Source organism: Lontra canadensis, unplaced genomic scaffold (assembly GCF_010015895.1).
Source record: "Lontra canadensis isolate GAN:19392208 unplaced genomic scaffold, GSC_riverotter_1.0 scaffold114, whole genome shotgun sequence".
NCBI classification, from domain to species: domain Eukaryota; kingdom Metazoa; phylum Chordata; class Mammalia; order Carnivora; family Mustelidae; genus Lontra; species Lontra canadensis.
The window spans coordinates 801,405-823,899 of NW_022631108.1; the positions used below are offsets into that span (position 1 = coordinate 801,405).

A 22,495-nucleotide genomic window follows, 5' to 3' on the forward strand; every position below is an offset into this window, starting at 1 on the left:
CTGGTCTTTGTTCTAACCCGTTCCTGGATGCCTGAGGGGACACATACACCAGGCAGTCACCCTCAATTAAAAACCCCAGGCCCCAAAGACAAGACTCGCTTTTTTCCTTTTCAAGACCTCCGGATGCTTCGCCTGTACCTGCTGTCTTTGATAACTCTGCTTTAACTTCCTGCAGCCTTGCGTTTGATGTCTACCCTCAGCACAGCCAAGGACCCTCTTGGTTGGGCGTGAGGGACTCCCTCTGGTTCCTAGGACTGGTCTGTAGGCATGCCTATATCTGGTTTTTCTTTTCCAGGGAACCCCTAACGCTGTTTACAATTCCAGCCAACTCTGCAAACGTGTGGGGCATGGAGTCCCCATTTTCTGTCTGTAGTACAGTATAATATGTATGGACTCTTCATCTGCCCTGCCTGCGTTTGAATCCACCACTTAACAAGGCCTAAATCCCTAAGCAACCCACTAAAGCTCTTTCTGCATCATTTACTTAATCTGCAAAGTGAGGAAGGCAATACTTACCTCCGAGTTTTGTGACAATTATTAGTGCATATATGAAAAATGCTATCTGCTTGTCATTAGCGTTATGTCAAAACCAGAACAATTACATAACACTTTTTATTATAAGAGATGGGGACCTGGGCCTTTCCCGGATTCTGAGAGGTCTCAGTAATTAGCAGCCTTGCTTAGAATTCCATTTTGGGGAGCCAGGAAACCCAATTAGTTTTCCAGAGGGAAGCGCCTTTTGCATCAATCCTGGCAGGGTTGCCAAGAAATCCCTGGGTTTGGGGGGCGGGGGGCGATGCTTTTCTTCTTGCCATTGTGTCTGTGCACCGCGCTGCAGCGGCTCCGGGCACCGGGGCGGAGGCGCGGAACCTCTCGCGCTCTCCTTGTCCTTCCCGAGGCACCACCCCGAGCCCTTCCCTGCCCCCTGCCCACCCCGCGGCCCCGCCTCCTGCTCCCACCCTCAAGTCACGAAGGTCTGGGGCGGCTCGCTGCGTGCCGGACGTGACAAATGAAAACCGCACGTCCCACCAGTGTTCTCGCAGACAGACAGCGCCTCGGAGGCAATGGCGGAGTGCCGGCGCGTCGCGGCCGCGTCCAATAGCAACGGCCGGGCGCTGCGCGAGGGAGAAGGGGAGGAGCGGTAGGCGGGGCGGTGTGGCCCGAGCAGCTTTCGGCATTCAGCACGCAACTGGAGCGCGAGTCAGACGCATTCTTCTCCAGTGTTTCGGCTCTCAGCCTCGTGGCCCTTGTATTGCCAGGATGTCGCTTTCTAACAAGCTGACTCTGGACAAGCTGGACGTGAAGGGGAAGCGGGTCGTCATGAGGTAATTCTACACGTCTGCTCGTGCTTCCCTCAAGGGCTTGGCCGCAGTCTCTTCGGCCCGAGCCAACTTGCTTCCGCTCCTGCCCAAAGTTGCTCTTAGTCGTCCGCTCGGCCCCGTGGGTTCTGAGCCTTCAGAGTGAGGCTTTCCACCATTGTGGTCGAGGCTTTGCCCCAATTTCACAGTTTCTGACTTCCTCGTCTTCGCCCGGAAATGGAGCCGTTTTTGCCCTTTGCTGGTGGATCCGCCGAGGAAGGGCTCAGTTCTGGCTCAAATGACCCGTTTTGCCCTATTTCCTATTCCTGAAATGCAGTTCTGTCGCCTCCAGCTCCCACCAGGCGAGGTGAGGCCTAATCCTTAGCCTTCAAATCCCTAGGCCCCAAAGAAGGGACCTTGAAAGGTCATTTGGTTACTTTCCCTTCCCCCACCGCCCTGGATCATCCTAGAGAGATGAGAAATGGCACAGATTTCGAAGGTCCCTGCACAAAAGGGAGGTTTTCCCCAAAAGATGTTGATTTCGATGTTCAGGAGTAGGACCCCCTAAAACATGGGGGATGGGAGGGTGAGGAGGGGTGGGGCACACTGAAGGATACTCTGCAGAGCTTACGTAACAGGCGGCACCGTTGGACTACAGGGCATGGGGTTTACATCAGAATGGTGACACATACTGGCTAGTGGTAGAGCAGCAGGGCGTGGGTGCTTTACCGTGCTGTTCTTCAACCTCACCTCACAGAAGGCAAGAGAAGCAGGATAGTGGAGGTGAGGATAAGCTACCCATGCATTTGGGGGTCTTTTACTCTGCACGTGTGGATCCTGGTCACTTACCATGGGACTTGTCCCTTACATGCCAAAATTAGCAGTGTGGTGTATGGAGTTTTTACATTTATCATTTTGGTAACGTGTGGTACATTTGCAAGCTAGGAGCAAAGTGCAGGACAGTTGGGTATGGAACTGATGGGTCAACTGTTAAACCTTGATAGGATCCAAGGGTGGCATGTTTTCTGGGTGGCAGGGCTTGATTGATAGCCTTGTGCAGCCCTGTCCTTTTTGGGAAGTGGTTGATAGATGGACAGGCATGTGAATGGTGTGATCCAGCCCCTTTGCCAATTGGGCTGGTTCAAGTGAGGGCATCTTTTGGATATTAACAGACACACAAGGTTGTAGGGAATCTCCCTTCACCCTAGGTTTAAACATAGGAGGGCACTCTGAATTTCAGAACTGTGGGCACTGTAAAAGTTAATGCAGTTCTACCCTTTTCTCTGATTTTATCATGGACACTTTTAGTTTTGCATGTCGCTGCCTCTGCCTTGGTGTGGAAATAGAACAACTCCGCAGCTTATGGCCCTGAGAAGCACTTAGTGTCTACATTTTCCCAAATGACCTAGGTATTTGCAATCTGGATGTAGTAGTAATCAAAGCCATCCTAGTACTAGAAAAGGGCCCTTTCTACCCCTCAGGTGACCTTAAGAGAGGGGATAGATTCTGTGAAAAACAGGCCAGGTGGACATTGCCATGTGACTGGATTTTAGGTCTTTAAATTATCTCCTCCCATCTTTACTGGGCTCAATGCTGACCTGTCCAGATACACCTGCTGAAAGACCAGAGGTGGGGCATCACGCTGGTCACCTTCCTGCAATTGCAGTCTTGGGCTTTATCTTCTCAGGGGAACTGGTTTGAGGAATTAACTAGGCTGACTGGGAGTGGGACTTGAGGTGGTGCTTATCTTTTTTCTTCCTCTGTACTTAATATGAAATACCTTGCTGTCCAAGGGCTCAAAGTTTCATTTAACTCAGATTAACCTTGAGACTTGAAATGATTGGCCAGTCCTCTTTTGCCGTTGGAAAGTTACCTGTTCAGGGTCACCAGACTAGCGAATTGGTGGCAGAGCTAGGACTAGAATTTGGGTCTCTTTGACTTCCAGCCAGATCCTCTAATTACTCAACATTGTAAAAAGGGCAGTCTAAAAAAGACTTTTTGTCTGCTGAAGGTTGCAATCAATAATTTTTCCCCTGAAATCTGGATAAATTCTGTTTATTTTGCCTGGGGACAGGGAGTTATTTTTTCCCCTGATAATGTATCTCTTTTGAACAGAGTCACATTTGTAGGATTTTTTTGGAAGAGCCTAGGCAGCTATACCTTGTCAGCACAAATTTCTTTTTGTTTCAGTGCCTTTATGTGGTGGTTGCTGGCAATGTTTCAGAAATGGGGTCTCCTGAGTAATGGCTACTTCACTTGTTTCCTTTTCGTCCTACAAAAGAGAACTCTGATATCTCTGATGTTGGTGTTAGCCAAGTCTTCAGGATCCTGCTTTGAATTGCCAAGGGAAACAGACTGATTGGTTGAGGGAACTTTAGTCAGAAACCTCCGACTGGGTAATTAACCAGGTTCCACCTCCATTTTTTTTTTTTTTTTTTTGGATTCCAGTTGACTTTACCGCCTTTTCAGTATAACTTCCGGCTTATTTTTGCAATGTCATTTCCTTCCATCCCAGCACGGATTGCCAGTCTTACTCCTTTGGTGACTGGTGAAGCACTTCCCTTTTTGCTTGCTTCCTCCACCAGTCTTCTGTTTTAAACCTCACTGCTTTTCTCTAACCTGTTCTAACCTGTTAAGCAGCAGCTCTTGATGCAGTGGAAAAAAAAATGAGAGGAAAAACTGAGCAGAGAAGTCCTTAAGACACCCATAATACCCCAGTCTTCCAGTTGGGGGCAGTGACCCAAGGGTGGGCATGGTACTTTTGAGAGCTTTTAATGGGAGTGGGTCTGGACCCCTGAGATTTCAGGTGACAGAGACTTGATATTCTAACTAAATCAGTGTTTTTAACAATTTGTTTTAAGGTAATTACAGATTCACAGGAGGTTGCAAAGTTAGTACAGAGAAGTTTGTTCACCCAGTTTCCCCCAAAGGATACATCTTACAAAATTAAGGAGGTTGCAGAGATAGTACAGAGAAGTCTTTGTTCCCTCAGTTTCCCCCAGTGGATACATCTTACAAAATTAGAGTACAATATCAGAAGTAGGAAGTTGACATTGGGACAAAGTGTATAGTTCTGTGCTGTTTTATCACATGTATAGATCGGTGTAATTTCTACCACAAGTTACAAAACTTTTCGTTTGAGCATCACCAAGACCTTCCTCTTTCTGCCTCTGCAGAGTCATTCCCCTGCCCTCAACTCCCTTCATTCCAACCCCTGGTAACTACTGATCTGTTTCCTGCCCCTAAAGTTTTGTCATTGCAAAAATGTTACATAAGTGGTATCACAGTATATAACCTTTTGGATTGGCTTTTTTTTTCCCCCACTCAATTTAATGCCCTCTAGATTTATGCAAGTTGTCACTTCTCTATATTGCTGAGAGTACTTCATGATATGAATGTTGCACAGTTTGTTAAGCCATTCACCCAGTGATGGACATCCAATTTGTTTCTAGTTTGGGGCTATTAACAAATAAAGCTGTTGTGCACATTGAGTATTCATGGACAGGTCTTGATATGGACAAATGCTGTCATTTCTCTTGGATTAACACCTAGGAGTGAAATCACTGGATCATATGCTGAATTCCCAGACTGGTTTCCAAAGCAGGCACACTATTTTACACGAGTGATCAGTTTTTCTGCATCTTTACCAGCATTCGGTATTGCCATTATTTTTTTTATTTCAGCCATTCTGATAGCTGTGTAGTGAAATCTGAGTTCATGCCTGAAGCTAAGGCTCACCAGTGTTTAAGGAAGTGGAAAAGGAAGGGGTACAGATTTTGTATAGAATATAAGAAGTAGAATGTGTAGGCAAGGGCAGTTTCTGTGGCAGAGTCCTCAGGAAGGAGAAGCTAAAAGCAGCACTGTTGTTGAGAGTCTAGGAGGTGATGAAGGGAGGTAAAGCACAGGCAAAGAGAAGTCCAGTTCTCATCAGTAAGGTATGTTATATCGGCTTGCATAGATGTCACAGATTCTTGACTTTTTCTGCACATAGAATTTCCTCCCTGTAAGGGCTTGGGAGTAGGGAATACTGAAAATGGTGGCTTGTGCTCAGCCTGTCGCCATTAGCCCTTTTGACAATGGGCTTTTCTGGGAGGCTGCAAGGGGGAAAATGACAAGTAATGGGATACTCTGTTCTCTTCAGAATGTACTTGAAGGCTGGCAGGGGCCTTGTTTGGGATATTTAGAGGAGATGCTTAGAATCAGAGTGGGGTAGCCTGAAACTGAAGAGTGTATTTCTTCAGAGGCATACTGCTTTTATTTTTGAAGACTTAATTAAAATGTTTGAATATAGACTTATTCCCTCAGCCCGTCTTTAGAAAGGCATCTCTTCAATGAGGTAGGTTGGAGTAGGGATATAGGAGATTGGTGGTTGTCTTTATAGGTCTAAGTAAGGATGTTGTAACTGTCTGCTAGGCCTCGAGCATTGGCAGCAGTCTTCTCGACTAGGTCATATCTTCCCTTAGTCCCCTTAACATGTGACTGTGCTAGCTGTTTTTGTAACAGTGGATTAAATTTTCAAAGGCAGATTGATGCCTTTTAAAACACAAATTACATTTTGGAGAAGCATTAACACATATAATAGCTGCCATTTGTATGGCACTTATTGTGTACCAGGTACTCTTTTAAGTCCTTTACAGATCACGCTAACTCATTTAATAATCACAGTAACACCGTGAGGTAGATAATATCATCCCCATTCTGCAGATGAGAAAGAAAGCATTTAAACAGGATCTTGGCAGGCAGCTCTTAGCCCTAGCAACTAGCTATCACACATTGTTTTCAGTTAGATTGAAATAGGCTGGGCTTCCAAGGAGTTCAGAAGGGGGAAGGAAATTACTGGTTCTTAAAAAATGGTAAAAGTCAGGTGAGAAAGGAGAGACTGCAATAAATTACTTGCTTGTGCCATCCTGATCACTTCTCTGCTAAATTGTTTGTCAGGTAGGCAGGGTCACATGTTCCACCCTCTCCTCTCAGGTTTTATGAAAGAAGCTATCTTGTTTTTATAGCCTGTGTTTTGCTTGAAGAGTACTGTGTGAACTTGGTCTTGGACACTGGTTTTTTTTTTTTTTTTTTTTGGTCATGAGGCCCCAGGCTTTCTTCAGAAAGAATGATAATCTGTTGATATGTTTTATTTTCTAGTCATTTTTTTTCTTTTGAGTAATATTAGTTAGCTTCACTAGGACCCAGAATAATACCAAAGGAATCACAATCAAGATAATGTTCCGTAATTACCCCTTATCCATTCGGCCTCCATTATTAGTATCTAATAATAATAGTATCTAATAATAATAAACATACTAGGTCCACATGAAAATCTTTTTAGGTGGAAGTGGTTTTCCCAGGTTTTGAGGGCTAGTTCCTGGGAAGTCAGGTTTGTTTTTTATTTTTAAAAATTTTTCTTTTAAAGTATGAGGTACATACCTAAAAGGACACAGATCATAAGCTCAAAGAATTACCACAGAATGAACATATTTGTGTAATCACCCAGGTCAGGAAATACAAGACAACCCCAGAAGCACCTTCTGGTGTCCTCTCCCAGTCCTCTCTCTCCCTCCTCCCACTGGCCTCCCCATGGCTAACCACTGTGACTTCTAATACCACTGATGATTATTAAGGTGGTTTTTGAACACCCATCATATTTAACTGGTTCACTAAAAATGCTTCTCCTAATCTTTGAGGGAATCTGAAACTTTGCTTCTTTTTTAGAGTGGACTTCAACGTTCCTATGAAGAACAACCAGATAACAAACAACCAGAGGTAAGGTCTCTGCTAAAACTTGAGTTTGGTTTAAGATGTGTGTGCCTGTGGGTATGTAGGATAAAATGGTTTTCCTTTCTTAGGTAGAACTGTGTGGTAGCTTAAGCCATATATAGTCTTGGTCTTCCACAAACACACTATGTGGTCTGCTTTCTTATGAGAATGTAGAAATTGAAAAAAGTCATTTTAAGTGATTTATTTTCTCTCCCTATTTTTTGAAAATTTGAAGAATTTGGGGTTACGTATTTTTAAAGAATATCAGCTGATATTTGCTTCCCTTGCAAAATGAAGAACTGTGCAAGAGGATATTTTAATATTAGTAATTTTAAGCTTATATGTTTTTTTACAAGCCTTTCTACTTAATATGGCTCAGATAAAATCAGTTTTGGGGAATTTCAATACAAGGGAAAAGATTTCAGAAGTAGTATTTTCAGTCAGTTTAGGCTGTTCTAAATACCTTGACTCCAAAATCAGAAGCAGAAATTTTAAGTGATAGTATACTCTTGCTTTTGACTAGATTGTAAAGAAGGTCAGATGAGGGGTTTGAGCTGGAAAGGTGTGCTTTCTAATGATCTAGAGCAGTGTTGTCTAATAGAAATAGAATATAAGCCACATATAATACAGAATTTTCTAGTTGCCACATTAAAAAGGTAAAAAGAAGTGGGTGAACTTAATTTTAAGTAAACATTTTATTTAATTCAGTTAAGTCCAAAATAATCATTCAGTAGTTACTCAGGAAAAAATTAAAGGGACATAAAACTTTTTTGGTATTAAGTCTTCAAGATCCAGCATGTATCTTCACAAAGCACATCGCCATCTGGACTAGTCATTATTCCTAGTATTTAAGAGGCACACATAGCTAATGGCTGCCTTATTGTACGGTGTAGGTCTAGACCCAGAACATTTTCAGATACTGGTCCCAGGGTAGAGAATGGCATTTTACCAAGTACATCCCTGCTGCAGCGTAGTGGAAGGTCTGTGTTTTGTACAAGGCATCTCTTTTTCATTATTTTCTGCAGCACACAGAAGAAATTGGAAATATGCCTATCAAGGTGTTTCATGAATTAAAAGCAGAGAAGCAGGTCTGAGTACATTTTTTTCATTTTCAGAAATCCATGGAGTTAACAAAAGGAAGCATTAAAAATAATAGAACTTGCTGATAAGGGATATCCCTGAAGAATAATTTTGTTTCTTTGGGCAAACTTTGTGCCTAATGAAGGTTTCTTCTTTATTTGGAATTAGTGAGTTTTTATATATGTCAAATAGCATAAGATATTTTAGAAACCTAACTTGGTTTTTTATTGTTCATTGTCTGCTGAAATGTCACCTAATCAGAGACTTCCCTGGTCACACTATCTAAAATCCCCTTCACTGGGGCGCCTGGGTGGCTCAGTGGGTTAAAGCCTCTGCCTTTGGCTCAGGTCATGGTCCCAGGATCCTGGGATCGAGCCCCACGTCAGGCTCTCTGCTCAGCGGGGAGCCTGCTTCTTCCTCACTCTCTGCCTGCTTCTTCCTCACTCTTGCCTGCTTCTCTGCCTGCTTGTGATCTCTGTCAAATGGATAAAATCTTTAAAAAAAAAAAATCCCCTTCACCGCTATTCCTCATTCTTGTCTCTCTACCTTTTTTCTATAGCTCTTACTACCACCTGATGACAGACACACACATACCCATATTTATGTGTATATACACATACATATGTATGTTTTTTATTGTCTCTCTCCATTAGAATTATACTTCATGAGAGCAGAGACTGTTTCATTTACTGTTGTATTCTCAGAATCTGGAAAGGTACCTGGCATAAGAAGCATTCAATAAGTATTTGTGGAATAAATGAATGATTTCTTTATTATCAATTTCAGTTTCTTAAAGACTGGCAAAAATGGGGACGCCTGGGTGGCTCAGTGGGTTAAGCCGCTGCCTTTGGTTCAGGTTGTGATTTCAGGATCCTGGGATCGAGTCCTGCATTGGGCCGAGCAGGGAGCCTGCTTCTCTTTCTGCCTCTGCCCGCCACTCTGCCTGCTTGTGCTCTTTCTCTCTCTTACAAATAAGTAAAATCTTCAAAAAAGAAAAAGGGCACCTAGGTGGCTCAGTCGGTTAAGTGGCTGCCTTAGCTCTGGTCATGATCCCAGAGTCCAGGGATCGAGCCCCACATTGGGCTCCCTGCTCAGTGGAGAGCCTGCTTCTCCCTCTCCCTCTGCCTGCTGCACTGCCTACTTGTGCTTTCCCTCTCTCTGTCAAATAAAAAAAATCTTAAAAAAATCTTCAAAAAAGACTGGCAAAAATGGAAAGTTAGTATCAAGGTTATAACAAAAGTTTGACATGTTTAAAGGAAGTTTAATAATTTTTTAAACTATAATGTAGATAATACGACATTATTTAAAGCATGTTCTATATAATGTATTTTTTCCTACCAGGAAATGTGCCTTAGGATCTATAATGGGTGCAAAAAAGTTACTACATATTTTTAAGTTTTTCCTGTATTTCCTTTAATGGTGTCAGGATTGGGGAATTTTAGATTTCTTCCTCAGTCACATAAGAGGGATGTTTCAGGGGTCCCCAAGACACCTTTATAACTTATTCACTAGAAGGACTCACAGGACAGGATGTAGCATAGAGTTCTCACTGCCAAAGTTTATTATTACAGGGTACATGACAAGATCAGCAAGGGGAAAAGACACATAAAATCTGGAGAAATCTATGCATGGGCTTCCAGTGCTCGCCCTTCAGCAGTGGAAACTGCAGAAGTTGCATGCATTGTGTTCGCCCAGAGAAGCTATTAGAGATTTGGCTTCCAGGATTTTTACTGGGAGCTGGTCAGTGGGTACCCTCTGCATTGGAACCAACAAAATTCTAGACTATTCGAAGAAAGTAAGTGTTCAGTATAAATCACTTTGTACAGTCTTGGAGCAGTGTCCATTAGAACAGCGCATGTCAGATTTGAGGGACGACTTTGGAAGCCCGGTTCACAGACACTGGCCAAGGGCCAACCTTGCAAGCAAGTCCTTCTAAAGATAGCAGCTTCAGTCCTGCTCTGGTAGATCTTCTCTGCATAAGCGGCAAAACGTGATGAGATTGAATAATCCTTGGTGGAGGGTTGGCATCATAACTGACTTCTTCCTCTGAACCTGAACCTGAGGACCATCACTGAGTTCCCAACAGTAAATCTGAGGGAATTTAGAGAAGAAAAGGGGCTTCATAGTTCATGAGGCCATAAATAAAACCATTCCCACTAATTCCTAGGAGTAACCTTGATCCCTGTCCCTTTTTCATTGCAGAATCAAGGCTGCCATCCCAAGCATCAAATTCTGCTTGGACAGTGGAGCTAAGTCAGTTGTTCTTATGAGCCATCTCGGCCGGCCAGATGGTGTCCCTATGCCTGAGAAGTACTCTTTGGAGCCAGTTGCTGTAGAACTTAAATCTCTGCTGGGCAAGTAAGTGCCAGACTCTGGAGCTGGTAGACTCTATGACAGGAGATGGCTGTGAAGCATGTACTGGTTCTTTCAGACTTTTCAGTTGTCTCCATCTCCTGCTCTCCCCAGGGATGTTTTGTTCTTAAAGGACTGTGTGGGCCAAGAAGTGGAGAAAGCTTGTGCTAATCCAGCTGCTGGGTCTGTCATCCTGCTGGAGAACCTTCGCTTTCATGTGGAGGAAGAAGGGAAGGGAAAAGATGCTTCTGGGAATAAGGTAGGGCCTGTGACTTCAGACATTTTTAGGGGTGAGGGGGACTGAGTCCATGAGAGATTGAAGAATAGAGGTAGTTCATGTTTATTTTTTCCTTAGATACCTTTTTATTGAAGTATAGCATAAATATATATGTATGAGATAAGGTTTATGTTTATTCATATAAAGGTTATTTTATTCATACATATGAATATTCATATATGAATAAATTAAAATACCTTTTATTCATATATTAAAGGTTATTTTAATATATATGAAAATCTTTAATATAAATGAATATGAATATATATGGGTATATATGAATATATAGTCAAGCTATACGTTTATATAAATTTATTTATATTTATATCTATCTATCTATAGATGCATGACCTGATAAATTATCAGAGTACACGCACACCTGCTATGTAACCACCACCTAGGTCAAGGAATAGAATATTGGCTAGTGTCCCAGAAGCCCTTCTCATGCTCAGATGTTTTGTAATACCTTTGAAAAATAAGTGAATACCATTTGGGTATAAGAGTATTTAGTGGATGTGCTTTTGCAGTTGTTACTTTGTTCCCCACTTGGCCTATGATACATGAGGATTTTTTTTTCCTGACAGTGTGTGGTAATCCTAGTTGAAGGGTAGGCTATGATTCCCAAGTGCTGAGAGCAGATGTTCATAGGCACTTGTCGGGGGTGGGTGTCCATGCTATACTAGGGGTTCTTCCCGCAGAGCCAGTTTCAGATTTTTTTTTTCCGTCAAGGCTGAAAGAGTTTTTCTAAGCAACAGACCATGGTGTGTTATAGAAGGACAGTAATAATTCTTATTTAAAAGGGGAATTAACTTAATAGTTGAGCTTGGCACTCTTAAAACCATAAATTGAAATTTAGTGTGATAGAATTGGAATTTCCTTACAAAAGAATTAAGTGAGCAGAAAAAGTACTTTGTACTAAGTCAAGTGGAAAGGGACTCTGGGGAAATTGTAGTTGGGCAAATGATGGTCATGATGATATTGCCTTGGATTTGAGACTTTTTTTTAATGAAGTATAAAACATTTTTTTGAATTCCCTTTAAAATAAGGAAGTGCACGTGTTGTCATCATTTTATAAAGAAATTTAAGTTTCTGAAAGGCAGTCATTTTACTAGGGTTAGAGGCAGTAGTGGTGTTGCTGGACTTCATATATAGCTCAGTCCATTAGATCAGTAAACTTCTATAAAGGGTGAAACAGTAAAATACTTCAGGCTTTGTAGGCAGTATAGTCACAACTGCATATGGTCTCTGTTGGAACTGCTCAGCTACACTGTTGTCATGCCAAAGTGACCATAGAAAAAACCCACCCAAAACAAAAAAGAGCAACCATAGATAATCCACAAAGTAGATTACTATGACCTGACAGCCAGAATTCAAATATTAAATGATAAAGCTGGTTCTTTGAGGATGATGTAGGATTTGCCTATGGGTAAAAGAGAAGCTGAAGTCATCCTTTAGAACTTTCTACCCTTAGGTGTTTTGTGTCTTGGGGAATAAGATTCTTTGAAGCTAGTATCTCAGTCTCCTGTTGTGCTTCTGGTGTTTCTTAAGGTCATTGGAGTACCTGCTTACAAGCAGTTTCTTTTCTTAGCACCTTAGGCCCTGGTCTTGCCTTACCCTGCCTTTGGCATAATCTTGGTACAGTGGTAGGAGTCAGGTGCTGATCTCAAATTTGGTGCCTGTTCAGAGTGAAACTTACTTGCACAGACTCTAGGACTTAGAAATGGTAGCAGATTGAGACAAAACCACCTATTCAGGAAGTGATGAACTAACAGTTCTAGTCTGTGACTTTTTTAGTGAACTTTACATTTAGTGTCCAGTGGCTTTTGATGCTTGGAATTTCTTGAGTGATAAGTTCAAAATAGATTAAAAAAAAAAAACAAGGACATAAAATACTTCCTTTTTCCAGTGTGCTCACATTGGTCTTTTAGGAATATTTTCTTTCTTCTAGTTATTGGCAGAACAAAACTGAGAAGTGGGTTCTGGTTATTAATTTCTGTAGTGCCTGTTTTGTGAAGAGCTTCAGTTTGCCCCATTTTTCCTTTGACAATTCTTCAAGGGGTTATCATGCCTTTTTAATAGGTGGGAAGATTTCAGGGACAGAGATCTACTTGCCAAAGGTTACACAGTGAATTAGTGTTGGAGTTGGGCCTAGAACCCAGGTGTTCTGCCATTTGGGCAGTATTTTCATAATAACACGGATTATTTTAGTCACCAGTGGCAGATGATATTCCATTATGGAAAGATTATGTAGGTTCTACAGTCTTTAGTTTTAGCATTAGTTCCCCTGCATTCTTAAGGTCATTAGAAGAAAACCCCTGTCTTCGTGGCAACCTCCTTCACCTTGAAATGCAGGAGGATGGGAGTGGGCAGTGACTAAAAGGAACATTAGTTCTGTCCTGTATATTTTTCTGTGATGTGTTCCCCCCATGCATCTTTGCTTGGTTTCTTTCTGGAGGTTTTTTGTTTATCCTGCCATCCTGCTTTATGTCCCCTTTTGGGTCGGGGGGATGCTGGAGAGTGAGCAGACATTTCAAAGCCATAATGTTTTACTACTACTTTTTGTTTCTCTTTCTTTTTGGAGAAGTGTATTTCTTGTTTTCTTAGATGCCTAACTTCTAGGGAATGTTACATAGAATATGTAGAATAACTTCCCTCTCTCTCTCCATATATATATATGTATATATATATATAAATAAAATGTTTCTGAGGTCCTTTTCTGTTGCCATGTTTCCACCTGCCCTCTCTGTTCCAGCCTCATGAAGAACGTATGTGAGGGCCACTTTCCCTTTGGAAAAAGACCTTGGTAGCTAGAAGCTTGAGTCAAGTATAATCCTAACTTTTGCAAGGAGAATATGTTGAAATGAGGCTATGAGGCAAGCTAAGGAAAGGAAAAGATAATCTTAGGACTTGGGGAGAGGTCAGTGGGTTGTGATTAGCTTTGTGTGATTAGAGGTTAAGCCATGGTTAGGAATCTTCTTCGCAATTTGAGGCAGGATGAAGGAGAGCAGAACGTAGAAGGGACCAAAAGACCTAGACTATTTGGAAGAAGAAATAGATCCTGTTGCTAGTTGTAAAAATTGCTGTCCCACTGACTCTGGGTCTTTAGAGATACTCAGGAGGACTCTTGGTATGAATTGCCTTTACAGTTGTCTTCCTTGAAGCCATTAGCATTTTCTGTGTTGGTTTTCTTTCTTTTTTTTTCCTGCAGGTTAAAGCTGAGCCAGCCAAAGTAGAAGCCTTCCGAGCTTCCCTTTCCAAGCTAGGAGATGTTTATGTCAATGATGCTTTTGGCACTGCTCACCGAGCTCACAGGTACTAAGAGTCTTTTTTGACATTGAGCTAGGAGTATTCCTCTGTTTACTCAAGCAGCCCAAGCTCTTAGAACATCATACTTTGAGCTTCTATCTCTAATTGGAGCTGCCAGTTAAGACTGCGGTTCCTGTTGAATATTCTTGGTCCTTATTGAGGAAATAAAAGGGAAAAATGTGGAGAATTGTAGAGCTTTTTGTTGAGCTTCAGGAAGAGGTTGCTCTTAGGAAATTTCGGGTAGAGCCCTCCCTTTGTTAACATTGTAGGGTCAGAATCTTATGCTGTCTCTAGGAAGCAAAGTGAGGAGTCTTCTTTGGCCATTAGCTAACTGGCTGATTGTTTATTATGGTTAAACCCTTGGCTTGAAGACTCAGTTGGGTTTCTCCAATCCTACTCAGGTTTGTTGCTTTTTACTTGTTCCTCTAGGCCGTGCCCTGTTAGTCAAAAACCTCGTTTTGTACCTCTATATTTTTGTTGGAATTTAGGGATGAAAACCGTGGTCTCCTGGAATCTCAGAAGTGAAAGTATTTCAGCGACAGGGAGATGGACTCTAGAATTGGGAGAATTGTTAAGGATTGATCAAAATTTCAGTGTCTCTGGTCTTTTCTAGTTCCATGGTGGGAGTCAGTCTGCCACAGAAGGCTGGAGGTTTCTTAATGAAGAAGGAGCTGAACTACTTTGCCAAGGCCTTGGAATGCCCAGAGCGACCCTTCCTGGCCATCCTGGGCGGGTATGAAGAATTCTTCAAGATCATGCTTTAAATAGCATGTTTGCCTGATAGTAGGCCATGACTTGCGTGGCTTATTATGGTCAGAAAGCATAATCGGATGGGGTAAATAAGGAGAGTTTAATAAAGAGACTATGTGCAAATGTGTGGGTAGGGTTCAGGGACATCCAGAAAGTACAGCTTAGTAGTCTGGGGCTAGCAACAGCTATCACCTTCCCTAGGCCTGAAGGGACAAAAGGAAGGAATGGTTACCAGAATCCAGGGCCCTCTGAGAGAAACTATAGCCTTGTTCAGGGAACATAGGGATAGGCAGGGAGGCATCTGGCAAGGAGGGAGCCAGGGAAAGAAATACTCTGATCTCCCTTCAGTCTTCTATTGATGTTCCCCCTCCCTCGCCCCCTCCCAGTTGCCTGCAACCCAACTGGAAGCCCAAGGGCAAGTGATGTGCTTTCATGCAGGTCAGCCTCCTGGGATAAAGCAGGGCCAAGAAGGATAGCAAGTGGTTTTGGAAGGAAGAATGGGAAAGATTCACCATAAGTGCTCATCTTACAATTTCTGAAGCACTTTAGCCTTTCATGTACATACAGTCTGGCAAGAATATGAACATCTCTTCATATGTATGTATTTAATTTATCATTTAGAACTCATTTCTCCAGATTATATACCTTTTTACAGTTTTTCCTGTGGGGAAAGGTACCATGTGGATAATGATATTCCAGTGGCTTAGTTAGAATAGAAATTTCAGAATTGCAGGTTAAGAGTCTAGGAAGAGAAATTTTAGAGTGGGGACAGGGACCTAGTGCTGCTTGAATAAGAGGACTTGCTATCACTTGGCATGGATATCTAGGTAGCACCCTCTTGATGGCTGAATGCTACTGGCCCTTTTATAAACATGTTTGTTTTTCCCCATGGGATTGAGCACACTCGGCATTTTCCTATGAAAGCTTACTCTGGAGTTGGATGTCAATTTCAGGTAGCATAGTTACTCAGGATTCATGAGCCCAGTATCAGGGTCCTAAAAATAATTCAGGTGGGTATAGGTTGTTTTCTGCATTCTAGAAGCATTGCCCCTCTTGTGCACTGTGTTACAAAGGTCAGACTCTCATCCTCATCTCTGGAGAGAAGGATTCGAGCTGCTTTTGCTTTCCATCCTTCTGTAGATCTGGAATATGTGAGTACCACATGGTTACCATCAGATTTAAGGCTTAGCTGGAAATAACTGTTCGTGGGAAGTTGATGTGGAGGGTTTTTTTTGGTGTGGTGTTCTTGTTTTTGCCAGCTTTCTTCCAGTGTAGTCTCAGACCAGTAACAGTTTGGGGGCAAATTTTACATTTTATTAAAGAAAACATTATTGTGGAAACACTGAAGCATGTACAGAAGTTGAGAGAACAGTATAATAAGCCCCCAGACACCTAGTATACTGCTTCACAATCACATTTTTTATCAGGAGTGCTTTTAAGCAAGTCTTAGACATAATTTCACTTAGTAGTACTGTATGTATCTCATAATTGATAAAGAGATTTCTTTTTAAATAACCACCACGTTATACCTAACACATTTTAACAGCTTCGTTCGTCATCTAATATCTAGTCTGTATTCAGAAGTTTTTTTGTCATCTCAGAAATGTCATTTTATAATTGGCTTCATGGAATAAGGATCCATATGATGTTCATGTGTTGTATTTGGTTGTTAGGCATTTTCTGTTCTGTAATAGTCCCTTTTTATTACTATTTTCTTTCCATTGATTTGTTGAAGAAGCAGGGCATGTGAGGTGTAGAGTATTCCGTTCAACATTTTTTTTAAATTTTTTTAAAGATTTTATTTATTTGACAGAGATCACAAGTAGGCAGAGAGGCAGGCAGAGAGAGGGGGAAGCAGGCTCCCCGCTGAGCAGAGAGCCTGATGTGGGGCTCGATCCCAGGACTCTGGGATCATGACTCGAGCCGCAGGCAGAGGCTTTAACACACTGAGCCACCTTGGTGCCCCATCCCACATTTTTTTAAGATTGTTTTATTTTAGAGAGAGCATACGAGTGCATGCACAAGCAGGAGGGGCAGAGGGAGAGAGAATTTGAAGCAGACTCTGTGCTGAGCACAGAGCCTGACACTAGCCTGACACTGGGCTCGATCTCATGACCCTGAGATCATGACTGGAGCTGAAACCAGGTGTCAGATATTTAACTTAACTATGCCACCCAAGTGCCCTGGCCTGGGACAGTTTTGAGTGGGTTCAGGGATCCCATAATTAACTGTCTTGCTCAGGTATAACTACCTGTCTTGACTCTGGTTTTTGTGGGGAGAAGGGGCAAAGTAGAGATGTATTTGGTTCTCATGGTTTCTATAGACAGTAGTAGGTATTCTCAGTTCTTTTTGTTCTAGAACCACACCATTAAGGGGTTTTCTTAGAAACAGATTGGACATTTGGGTTGAAGAAACATAGGGCAATGTTAGCCAGTACTTTTTTTGTTCCTTCCAAGTATTTATTTAAAATCCAGTTAGTTAACATACAGTGTAATACTGGTTTTAGGTGTAGGATTTAATGATTTATCACTTAACGTGCACAGCCAGTTCTCATGATAACAAGTGCCCCCCTCCTTACCCATTATCCATTTAACCCATCCCCATACCCACCAACCCTCAGTCTGAGTCTGTTCTATGGTTTGCCTCTTTTTTTACCCCTTGTGTTCATCTGTTTTGTTTTTTAAATTCCACATACAAGTGAAATCATACGGTATTTGTCTTTCCCTGACTGACTTGACTTCACTTAGCATAATAACATTCTGGCTCCATCCATATTGTTGAGCAGTGGCAAGGTTTCTTTTTATGGCTGAGTAATAGTCTGCTGTGTGTGTGTGTACACCACAGGTTCTTTATCCATTCATCAGTCGATGGACATTTGGGCCTTTTCATAACTTGGTTATTATTGACAGTGCTGATAAACATTGGGGCATGTGTATCCCTTTGAATCAGTATTTTTGTGTATTTTGGGTAAATACCTAGTAGTACAATTGCTGGATCATAGAGTAGTTATATTTTTAACTTCTACAGGAGCTTCCATACTGTTTTCCAGAGTAGTTAGCCAGTACATTTGTCACTTGTTGGACATTTCTCTGTGCCTTGATGTAAAAACTCAGACACTATGTAATATCACTTCCTTAGTCCACCATTTATTCTTTTGGTGATGATTCTTGCTTTCTCTTCTAGAGCTAAAGTTGCAGACAAGATCCAGCTCATCAGTAATATGCTGGACAAAGTCAATGAGATGATTATTGGTGGTGGAATGGCTTTTACCTTCCTAAAGGTGCTCAACAACATGGAGGTAGGATACCAGTGCCAAGTAGACATGAAGTGGTTCTCCATCAGAAGTAGTACGTTACATAAATTTAAAAAGAAAATCAGCTTCTGACATGAGCCCTCGAAACTCCCCCCCTTTTTTTTTTTTTTTTGGAAAGTTGCCTTTTGTCTTGGAATTGCTCTTCACACTGCATTGTTACTCCTGTCTGCTTTGTGAGGTAATCATGTTCTTAGTATAGAGGCTGATCTTTATTTTGGCTCCTGTGTATAGATTGGCACTTCTCTATTTGATGAAGAGGGAGCCAAGATAGTCAAAGACCTGATGTCCAAAGCTGAGAAGAATGGTGTAAAAATTACCTTGCCTGTTGACTTTGTCACTGCTGAAAAGTTTGATGAGAATGCCAAGACTGGCCAAGCCACTGTGGCCTCTGGCATACCTGCTGGCTGGATGGTGAGTCAATTGGGTGGGTGGTGGTAGGAGTGAACAAAAGCATTTTAATTTCTTTCTTTCTATCTTTCTTTCCTCCTTCCTTCTTTCCTTCCTTCCATTCATTCATTCAACCAGCCAGCATTTTAAAAGAATCTCTACAGGAGATTGTCAGAAAGGGCTCCAAATGCAGCAGCGAGGCCCTCCTCAGGAGAGAATCCATGGGGGGGAAAGTATGATTGCTGCTGTCTTCATCGGTAATAAGGGGGCAAAACTATGTTTTGTTTCTTCATTTATTTAATATTTGTTGTTAAGACTTAACTGTGTGCTGGGGTTGGTGCTAAATATTTTTATGATTTGGGCTGTTCTGGATTATGTTGTTACCTAAAAACCTGTATAAGAACTCTTACATAAAAACATTAAGGGTAGCAGAAGTGTACTGATTATAAACAGGAAAAAATGTATGTGTATATTAAAGACTAAATATTTCATTTTAGTGTTCGCCACATATTATTGTAATAGCTGTATAAAGCTGTATCATGTTGACATACTAGTTTGCTTACTTATTTTCCTCTGTTAAGCATGTGGGTATTATTCAGTGTTTCTCAGAGTGTGGTTCTAAGAACAATAGCATCAGAAGATGGAAGTTTCTGGGCCCTATCCCAGACTTAATGTATCAGAAACTCTGGGGGTTGGGCCCAGGAATTTTTTGCTAGAACAAGCCCTCTTGGTGATTCCAGTACATGCCAAAGTTTGAGAACCACTAAATCTAGGTCATTGTCTCAACCTTGGCATTGTTGGCATCTCAGGTAGTTTTGCTGGGGGGTGTTGTCTTGCACTTCACAGGGTGTTGAGCAGCATCCCTGACTTCCGCCTCCTAGATGTCAGTAGATATCCCCTTCCCAAGTTGGGACAACCAAAATAACCCCAGATACTGCTACAGGACCCCTGGGGAGGGATAGAAATGACCCCTGTTGAAAACTACTGATTCAGTTCTTCACGGTCATAGTGTGGTTAAGAATGTTTTTATCAAATAACCTGGTTTTCCCTTCCATTTGATCTTCCATAAGGGACATGAGCAGGTTTATACTTCTTAAGACTGAAGGGTGTCTTTTGGTTCTACAAGAAGCTGGTGTTCAGCCTTGAGTTCAGCTCTTGGTGAAGGTGGTGTGTGTTACTTTCAGAGCAACTTTCTTGGTAGGTCATCTTCTTTTTTAATTCTGCCCCTTAGGGCTTGGACTGTGGTCCTGAGAGCAGCAAGAAGTATGCTGAGGCAGTTGCTCGGGCTAAGCAGATCGTGTGGAATGGACCTGTGGGCGTATTTGAATGGGATGCTTTTGCCCAAGGAACTAAAGCTCTCATGGATGAGGTGGTGAAAGCCACTGCCAGGGGCTGCATCACCATCATAGGTAAAGGGTCCTTTACAAAGTAATGCCAGGGTAGTCTGGTAGAATTCTGATCAGAGAAAAGTTGAAGGGAAATGATGAACTTTTACTAGGTTTCTTGGTGCTGGTTGAGTCTTGAGAGCTGAACCAGTGTACATTTCATGGAGGACCCTCTTAATGAGAGGGAATTGGGGGTTCATCATCTACCTTTTGGGCTTAAGAGCATATTGCCTTACAGTTTGGTGCCAGTCCTTTTTATTTCTTTTCTTTTTAACTTGGCTTTCATTCAACAGGTGGTGGAGACACTGCTACTTGCTGTGCCAAATGGAACACAGAGGATAAAGTCAGCCATGTGAGCACTGGGGGTGGTGCCAGTTTAGAGCTCCTGGAAGGTGAGATTCTTCCCTATTTGACTTGGCTGGGGGTAAGGCTGGGGGTTATGCAGTGACAGGTGGGTAGAGTAGAGTGGAGATAGTATGTGGTATTGTCATTGGTGTTCATTATTACCTGGGCATTACAAATGGAGGAACTTCAAATAACACTCTTGGCATCCATTTTGGGTGGGGAGGGGCAGAGAGGAAGACTTACTCCAGACGGGTGACACTTTAGTAGACCTGGGACCCAGAATGTGAAAGTTACCCAACTCTTGGTCATGTGTTCTAAGGAAGAGCAGACATGTTACTGGGACATGTTACTGGGAAGATAGGTGTATCTGGCTTAGTGGGTCTTGTAGTAATGCTGTCTGTGTATGTGTGCTTTCTCAAAAACAGGTAAAGTCCTTCCTGGGGTGGATGCTCTCAGCAGTGTTTAGTACTTTCCTGCCTTTTGGTTCCTGTGCTCAGCCCCTAAGTCAACTTAGCCCTTGCCGTATCTCTACTTGGCATTAGCTAAAATCTTCCCCCATGTCAAGATTCAGCTAGTGGCCAAGAGATGCAGCACCAGGAACCCTTAAGCAGTTGCACAGCATCTCAGCTCCTCTTTACTGCACCCTGGATTTGCCTACATTCTTCAAGATCCCCTTTGAATTTCCTAGCAACTAAACCATTATGCATTCTAGAGTGCATATATTTATATTTTGCCTGTTAAAAGAAAATGAGCTGTGTTAGCTTCTCTTTTTGAAGTAGCTTATTCTGACTAGCTTTGTCATTGTTTCGCTTCTCAGCATGGAAATAAGATGAAATTCCAATTATAGGTAGGTAAGGAGGCAAAGTTGGTGAACTATGAAATAAATAAAAGTACCCATTGAAACTGGGATTTTATTTTCCTGTCATACTTTATTAGGGTGAGGACAGACTCTGTGGAAGGGATCGAATCAGCTACATTTTGAATGCAAGAAATGGGGCAACATTGGTCGGGGAGGTAGGGGAGATTAGATAAATGTCTACTCTTTTATTGAGGGCATGCTTTATGACAGATAATGTGACAGATGCTTTAAGTTTCATTTTTATCTGTTAAAAACACATGACCATAGTTGAAAATAAAAGTTAAGGCTTAGAACAACAAAATAGAGGCTTCAGCCTCTTCCTCACATTTTCCCATTCCCCAGAGATTTTTACATCTTTGGTTTTTTTTGGGCATTTACCCTCCATGTTTCTAAGTCACATACTTACACTTTGAATTTCTTGATTTTTATAAAAAGCTATATATCAGTTTCCTAATGGAAAGATTGAGCTCTCTTCTGGCCTCTGTTCCACATTTACTTTCCTTCTTCATTTTTCCCAGTATAGTTCTGTTAAAGATTAGGTGAGTAGTCTGTATTATGATTATGAATACTATTCACAGCTGAGCTATGTTGTATGCTATGATTCCATTATGTACCTTTCTAAGTTTTCTTTGGAGTTAGTTTTGAAAGTTTTTTTTTTTCTCCTATGTACTTAACACCGATTGTTCCCAGTGTGTTCAAACTTCTGAGATAAATCTGTTCATCTTTATTAGAGATAATCCCCTCCTGGAGTCCTCATGCTTCACTCCAGTTTTCCCTGCCTTCCAGGTTTGCTGTAGAGCTGTTCTGGGATTTCCTCTTTCGGAAGAAACTGCTTTGGGGTAACCCTGTAGGGGATTCCTTTTACCTCCTGTGAAGTGATTCTGATGTCCTTCTGATTGATTTATTGTCCTTGTAACTTTCCCTTCTTTTCTCTTCCCTGCCATTTTAATGGAGTTTTGGGAGTGAGCAAAGGTAAACATGGGATTTCAAAAGGCCACGTTTAATCAGAATTTCTCTGCTGGACATTTTACATACTAGATGTTATTTCACCTTTATGAAGAGAAATAAATTCTTGGAGGATCTCAGAGCTACGCAGGCCACAGCAGGGATTCAAGTAGTCCAAGTGTGTCTGATTCCAGGCTGCTTTTTCATTGTGCCTCACTCCCACAAAATTGATCCATCTAGCCTAGGATTATTTGATTAACTCCAGAAAGAAGAGCAGAAGAAATTTCTGGTGGTTGCTTTAAACAAAACCATTCTGAAGGCTTGAACTAAAAAAAAAAAATTCATTTGGATTTTAATTAAAACTATCCCCATAATTATAGATAATTTTAAAACGTACCATGTTTCTGCATACCCCTAATGGTACACTGTACCTTGGTATGAGAAGCA

The 22,495-nt window shown here is 41.8% G+C and overlaps 1 protein-coding gene across 1 annotated transcript; it reads left to right on the forward strand.

Moving 5' to 3' along the window:
* The first annotated feature begins 1,156 nt into the window (after positions 1-1,156).
* On the forward strand, positions 1,157-21,153 carry PGK1 (phosphoglycerate kinase 1). Its single transcript, XM_032840648.1, has 11 exons — positions 1,157-1,325; positions 7,005-7,055; positions 10,332-10,487; positions 10,596-10,740; positions 13,967-14,070; positions 14,678-14,797; positions 17,998-18,112; positions 18,359-18,538; positions 19,746-19,923; positions 20,193-20,291; positions 20,670-21,153. Exons 1-11 carry the CDS (start codon positions 1,261-1,263, stop codon positions 20,708-20,710), a joined length of 1,254 nt encoding a protein of 417 aa, XP_032696539.1. The 5' UTR covers positions 1,157-1,260; the 3' UTR covers positions 20,711-21,153.
* Positions 21,154-22,495: the final 1,342 nt, after the last annotated feature.